General features: G+C 37.1%; 1 protein-coding gene across 1 annotated transcript; it reads left to right on the forward strand.

The window, feature by feature from the left end:
* Positions 1-4,193: 4,193 nt before the first annotated feature.
* Positions 4,194-7,270, forward strand: LOC110022888 (scarecrow-like protein 9). Its single transcript, XM_020722028.1, has 2 exons — positions 4,194-4,363; positions 4,718-7,270. The coding sequence occupies exon 2, from the start codon at positions 4,763-4,765 to the stop codon at positions 7,049-7,051; it is 2,289 nt and encodes a 762-aa protein (XP_020577687.1). The 5' UTR covers positions 4,194-4,363; positions 4,718-4,762; the 3' UTR covers positions 7,052-7,270.
* Positions 7,271-7,845: the final 575 nt, after the last annotated feature.

The following is a 7,845-nucleotide window of genomic DNA, read 5'->3' on the forward strand; positions in this document are numbered from 1 at the left end:
CAACGATGAGCACCGGTAATTCTATCATTTACAGTGTATTTAGAAATTATATATGACAAACACATTCCAAAATACACTAATTTTGCACTACAAGATGAATTTTAAATTCATCAAAATTTCACACTATTTCTTTTTCATCCAAATAAAGTTTACACTACAAATACTTTAATTCGCCACAAATAAATTGATTCAAACAATATCTAAATATTATATTTGATTATAAAACATTAGAACTTACCAATTTTATGGATCGAAATAGACTGCCAATAACACATTTTAAAATTAATATATTATTTATTTTGTTTTCAATTAATGTACAAGCATGTTTAAACCCCTACAAATAACTATGATTTAGTGTTAAAGTGAATTTGATGTGATATATAAAAGAGAAACTTCTTTCAAAATAATAGTAGGTCATCCTCTATAAGAGACTCGAAGCAGAAAAATCCTCTCTAAGAATTGTAGTTGCAACACATAAAGGATTTTGGGAGTTGCACTGCACCGGTGCCAATTGAGACACTAAAACGATCCTAGAGACTCTGAGGCAATGCACCAATGCAGGAGGAGGCACAACAACAAGCCAAAGGAACTCAAGGGATTGCAACACTGAAGTAGAAGGAGCCACAACAACAATTCAAGGGACTTGAAGTGACATTGCAATATGAGGGAGGGGATATGTGCCTTCTCCCCTGCCTTCTCCCCTCCCTTCCAAACTTATTATAGGCAAAACAATGTCATGAAAATACTTAGAAAATTTCTGTAAATTGCTTCCCAACGATTGATTCACGCCCACCACATCATTGGTCCCGACCCACACCATCCAAAAGTGTGAGCTGTGATCCATGGGATTGTGATTCACAATAGATACAACGACAACAAAGTGTGTGATTCATGTGGCCTTTCTCAAATCGCTGACCGGACATGCTCTTCACCGTTCAATCTCATCATGGGACGCTTGCTCTGCCCGACCTAGTGGCCTGCTCAACCATCCATGATGCTTAACTCGACACAGCCCGACGACCTGCTCAATCACCCACGACGTCGTGACCTGGTTGTCTTGTGACGACTTGCGCCACATTTCTGACCCATGGCAACCCACACCATTTAACTCTAGCGCATTCAGTGATCGTCACCACCACTGCCAATCACCGTCCGCCATTGACTATCCCATAGTTTTTCATTTTTTAGATGTTTTTTACCATATTCTCATTATTTTGATTATTTATGGACAATATGAAATAAAACACTCAAAAATAGGGGACAAATGATGTGTTGTAATATAAATTTATTACTTGACATGAATCTCAATGCATTTCATACAAATGTCAATGCATTTAAGTAAATGACACTTCAGTTCAAATTAAAATTACATAGAGCTCCAATTTAAAAAAAAAAAAAAACTTATAATAGTCAAAGTGAACAACATGACAAGAAGAACCCAACGATACTAAAGTTGATTTATCATGTGTTGAAATCAAGCCATTAAACCTCATTTGTAGGATTGAAGTGGTTAGTTGGAGGGTAAAATGGACTCCAAATTTGACGTGCCTATAGTCAAATTGAGCGCTCAATAAGAGAGATCTAAGAGCTAAAGATCACATGTCGAGGTCATTAAGGAAGCTTGATCATCACAAAATATTTTATGATTAAGAGGAATCAATGTGGGTTGATTATGGTGGATATTCACCAAAAGATAAAAATGCTCCTACTTTAGGGGCTATTAAAAGACCTCTATTCACTTCGGGGAGAGGGAATAATGAGCCTTTTTTTTATTGTTGTTCCGGACTTAAGATCTAAATATAACTCCCAACCTTTGTAGTCATCGACCACCGTCGACCATCATTCATCAACCACCCATCGTTGGTACTCTATTGAGCGACAAAATCTCATGCACACAAAGCAACAAAATGTTTTAAATACTATGCAATAATGTACCCCAAATGTGGTGTATTAAAGTCCAGATGATAAATCTTGGTGACAATTACTCTTGAGTGTGTATTCATAATAAAACAAATATTTTTTTTTGTATGTTGTGTAGAGACAAATATTATATTTGATATATGTTAAGAATTATAATAGGAAATAATTTATTCCTATATAAAGTTATGAGGAATAAATTATTTTCTTAGAATAAGGAGATATTTCCTTTCCTATTATATATTTATTTCCTTAGATTAGGAATTATTTGTTTTCATATTTTATGTTATTTCATATATCTTCGAATAATTAATATGAATTAATTATTAGAGATATCAGGTGATATATCTTTCCTTTCATATCGTTTTCTTTTTATTGTTTTTCCTATTACATAATTCTTGTAAGTGTTATTTATTCCCTCGTTCATATCAATGAAACAATAAATATTATTCCACAGTAAAAAAAAGTATTCCACATTATTTTGAATTTCAACATGGTATTAGAGCAAGGTTTCGTACCATATCCACCGATTCTCCTTTGAAAATTGTTGGACTCCCTTCCTGCCATCCTTTATGCAGGAGGGGAGGGGCACTTATCTTGATATTTAAAACAAAGACTTTTTCTTCACTACTCAAACCAACTTGGTCTCGTGCTCGTAAGCAAGGGCTCCGGCAAGGGCGGGACCAACGATGCTGCAACTCCCCTCATCGTCTCACTGTTATCGATCGGACAATGCTGACAAAATCCATCGCCAGCCCTTCCTCCCCTTCCTCCTGCAGTATTTTTTTTCTTCCCTACCAAAGTGTCGGGGGGAGCTGCGTTTCCAGCCGGTCATTTCTCCAGCTTTCTCTGCCAAAGCGTCAAGGGAAGCTGTGTTTCCAACTGGTTATTTCTTCTGCAGTATTTTTTTCTTCCCTGACCCAAGCGTCAGTAGGAGCTCTGTTTCCAGCTTCCCTTTCTTGTGTTGTTTTCTTTGTTGTCTCTTTCCATGCAAAACTTAAAATTCAGTCAAGCTTGAATCCAACAAATTCAACAAATCCTGAATCTCTCTTCTATGCCGAAATATATGGCAGACAAAACCCAAAATTCAACTAAGTCTGAATCCATCAAATTCAGCCAAGTCTGAATCTCTCTTCTACGTCGAAACATATGACAGACAAAACTCAAAATTCATGTCAAATCTAAATCTAGCAAATTCGATAATCCAAACGACCAATTTTTCTTGATTACTCAGCAAGTTAGAAATTATTAACATACATTCCAAACTTGAGAGGGTGTTAAGAATTATAATAGCAAATAATTTATTCTTATAGAAAGTTATGAAGAATAAATTAGTTTCTTAGAATAAGGAGATATTTCCTTTCCTATTTTTTATTTATTTCCTTAGATTAGGAATTATTTGTTTTCATATTTTATGTTATTTCATATATCTTCTAATAAATAATATGAATTAATTATTGGAGATATCAGGTGATATATATTTCCTTTCATATAGTTTCCTTTTTATTATTTTTCCTATTACAGAATTTTTGTAAGAGTTATTTATTCCTTCGTTCATATCACTGAAACAATAAATACTATTTCACAAAAAAAAAAAGTATTCCACAATATTCCGCATTATTTTGAATTTCAACAATATAACTTTGCAATTATTTTTTATTTGCATGATAGTGGTCTATTTTTTTTATTTATAGACTTATACTGGATATTTAAAATTGGGTTCGACCCTGTGATTTTTTCTATTACGAGGGCTTTCAAGTAAAATGTCTAGTTTTCTTCTTCTCTTTTTATATGTGTGTGCTAAATTTTTGTACAAGACTAAAATATTTGATAATCTCTCTATCACCATGAATCATATGGCAAGTGACATACATTAGACATTAAACATGAAAATAAATAAAATTTATGTGTTATGTTTAAATGCCCATAAAAATATAAATCATAATATTCTAATACAAATAAGACAATATATACATATTTTTTATTTTATATCATAAAAAGGGATTCATAGAAAAATGTTAATTTAACATACAATTTTGCAAATATAATTCTAATTAAAGGCGACTTTTTCTTAAATATAGTATTATTTTTTGAATAAAAAAGAAAATTGGAGAGAGAGAGAGAGAGGAGGATTAAAGTCCTTTTGCGATTAATAGTTTCTATGCATATAGATCATCACCTTATCATTCAGTTTGATCAAAGTTTAATGCACATATAATTTAAAAAATAATTTAGTATTAAAGAGAAATAGATTTTTTATTACTTATTTCGCCGTCAATCGCTCGCTCACTTTTTAAGAGGAGAGGGAGAGGAGAAGGAGGAGGAGATCATTCGCGAGGAGAAGACGAGATTGTTGAGTTGCGAGAAACTCCTGACGGCGTGGCGTCTTCTTTCTCCATCCTTCTCTCTTTTTATCCCTAATTCCTGTTAGCAAGCGTTTTTCAAGGTATGGTTTTTAACCTTTTACTCTTTGCTTTATTCCCCGGTGATAAGATCCGGGATCTGTGAGATTTTTTCTGAAGGGCATGGGATTGGAATTCATTCGGATATGTTTCTTTTTTAGCTCCGTATGATTCTATCTTACTTTGATTTCTTCTGGGTTTGCTTGTTCTGGGTGTCATTTCTAGTTTCCCGTTTACAATCTCAGCATTTCTTTTGGGCTTTTATGACTGCCTTGGGAATTGTTTTGTAGCGCATTTAGTTTTGGTCTGAAAGTTTTGGAAATTTGGGTTTATGTGTTAGGTTGATCCAACTGTTCTTTTCTTTTTTGGCTGGCTTTGTTTTGTTTTTTTTTTTCTAGGGTTTTGAGGATTGGTTGGTTGGGCTTTTGGTCTGCTGTGATTCAATGGTTATGGATCGACGAGTGCACGAGCTATCTGGTGTGGATGGATTGAGCTGTGAAGATTTCTTCTCCCATCAGAACCCCATGGACAGTAGGGATTTCAGGTTTAACTACACCCAACAGTCGTCCATGGATGGTAGCAGCTTGCATAGTTCTATGTTCGATGCTTCACATATTTGTCCTGCTCAGAATAACCTTAATGAACACAAATTTGGCGTTGCTGAGCCCAACATAAATCAAAGCAACCATGCCAGTCACCTGCTCTCAGGCTCAGTATCAGTTTCTGATGGGAACCCTACCTCCTCCTCAAGCAGAAGCCATGAGGGTGATTACCCTGAAGACTCTGAGATCTTCTCCGATATTGTCCTGAGCTATATAAGCAGGATTCTGATGGAGGAGGATGTGGACGAGAAGATAAATCTCTTTAATCAGGAGACTTCTGCTCTACAAGCTACAGAGAAACCTTTCTATGACATCCTTGGCCAGCAATATCCACCGCCATCACTGGTTAAGCCGTTTTTGCATGAAGATAACAGATTAGAGAGTCCGAAGGAAACTAGCTCCAGTTATGGTGTTTTGAGCGGGGATAGCTGTAGTAGCGGGGTTGTTGATCCAAGCTGGATTCAGGATTCTTCAGAGATGAACCAGTTCACATTCAGCTCATCCAGTGTAGGAAGTGTTGATCCATTGGATTTTCCTAACCCGTTGATTGAAAGTCAGCCTGCTTGGCAATTTAAGAAAGGTATGGAGGAGGCACAAAAATTTCTTCCTAGTGAAAGCAAATTGATCATTGATCTTAATATAAAAAAATTATCTTTGAATAATGATTTGAAAGAAAAAAGCATCGCATTTGATACCGAGTATAGAGTTGAGAAAGAACCACCAACCTCATTGATTGGATCTCGGGGAAGGAAGAAACCACAAAATGAGGATTTGGATTTGCAGGAAGGTAGAAACATTAAACAGTCGGCCAAGTCCTCTGATGATGTTGTCCGGTCTGAGGCATTTGATAAGGTCTTACTTTGCCAGAATATGAAATCATGCCAAGAGAAGAAGACTAATGATCGCCATGTGACAACGCAAAATGGAGCTTATAAAAGCTCTCATAATGGTCGAAAAGGTCGAAGCAAGAGGCAACAAAAGAAGGATGTGGTTGATCTGAGAACCCTGCTTATCCACTGTGCTCAAGCTGTGGCTGCTGATGACCGCCGCAATGCCAATGAGTTACTAAGGCAGATCAGACAGTATTCATCTCCTTTCGGTGATGGAACACAGAGATTGGCCCATTGCTTTGCAGATGGGCTCGAGGCTCGGCTGGCTGGCACCGGAAGTCAAATTTATCACACCCTTGTTGCAAAACGAACGACCGCCACAGATGTTTTGAAGGCCTACCAGCTTTATCTTTCAGCTTGCCCATTCAAAAAGATATCACATTTCTTCTCCAATCAAACCATACTGAATGTGTCTGATAAGGCAACAAGGGTTCACATCATAGATTTTGGTATTTACTTTGGCTTCCAATGGCCTTGCCTTATTCAGCGCCTTTCATCGAGGACTGGCGGTCCGCCAAAGCTTCGAATCACCGGTATTGACGTGCCTCAGCCCGGTTTTCGCCCTACAGAGCGAATCGAGGAGACTGGCAAAAGGCTGGCTGATTATGCTAAGAGCTTTAATGTTCCATTCGAGTACAATGCCATTGCGTCCAAATGGGAAACAATACATGTTGAAGATTTGAAGATCAACAAAGACGAGGTGCTTATCGTGAATTGCTTATATCGGTTCAGGAACCTGGTGGACGAAACTGTGGTCGTTGATAGTCCTCGGAATAAGGTCTTGAGCATAATCAGGAAAGTGAATCCAGATGTGTTTATTCATGGAATTGTTAACGGCGCATATAGTGCTCCTTTTTTTGTCACGCGGTTTAGGGAAGCTCTATTCCACTTCTCGTCTTTGTTCGACATGCTGGAAACAACGGTGCCGCGAGATGATGCACAGCGAATGCTGATCGAGAGGGACCTATTTGGGCGAGAGGCTCTTAACGTCATATCGTGCGAAGGTTCAGAGAGGGTCGAGAGGCCGGAGACCTACAAGCAATGGCAGGTGAGGAATCTGAGGGCTGGGTTTACTCAACTTCCACTCGATGCGGAGATCATGAAGAGGGCTAAGGACAAGGTACAAGGTTGTTATCACAGGGATTTCGTCATTGATCAGGATAGCAGATGGCTGCTCCAGGGTTGGAAAGGGCGCATTATATATGCAATATCCACATGGAAACCCAGTGAAAAGTGGTAGCTTTTGTTTTATTACTGAATCTGAGAGTTTAAACAATTGTTAACCATTGCAGATTATTGTGCAGGCCATGTGACTTTCGCTTGTTTTTCACATGCAAATTACGATGTATGCAGTTTTAACTTTAGCCGCTTTAACTTTTGATCTGTTTTGTAATATCATATTATTAATATATGTTAGCTGTTTAGTTCTACTGCCAAAGTAATTAGCTTAAAAAGAAGGATCAAAATCATCATTGATCTTTCTGGATAATATTTGTATGGTTTTTTGAAAATTAAATGAAACCTTTTGTTTTGAGTGATTTAGATACATAGCACTCAAATTTTCAATTATTACATATTTCACCCTCAAAATTCATTATTTACATTTATAGCACCCAACAATTATATTAAACTCTGCAAAAGCACCTATCCATTAAAAATAATAACTCTGTTATGTTCCAGCTTAGATCGCATGATTCCAGCGTCGCACCCCTTCCCATCTCTTTGCTACTTTCTTCTCACTGCCTCGCTGTAAGAGAACTTTATTGAGAGCAAAGTTAATATACTTTTTAGCCAAAAACTTATTTCTAAGTGCTACTGTAAGCACAAAATCAGCTCTGATAGAAGATTAAACAGTTGTAGCCCTGGGACGTTGATATAATGTTCAAGAAATCATAGCCTGACACGGAATTAGAATTAAAGAAGGAAAAGAAATGGTGGCCATCAAACTGAAATCGATAAATGGATCTCTACGATGGCAAACAACTAGGGCCGATGAGCCCAGCAATGGTGGCTGCGTTGAGTTCTTCTGACAGC

This window comes from Phalaenopsis equestris, unplaced genomic scaffold (genome assembly GCF_001263595.1).
Source record: "Phalaenopsis equestris unplaced genomic scaffold, ASM126359v1 Scaffold000203, whole genome shotgun sequence".
Taxonomy (NCBI): Eukaryota; Viridiplantae; Streptophyta; class Magnoliopsida; order Asparagales; family Orchidaceae; genus Phalaenopsis; species Phalaenopsis equestris.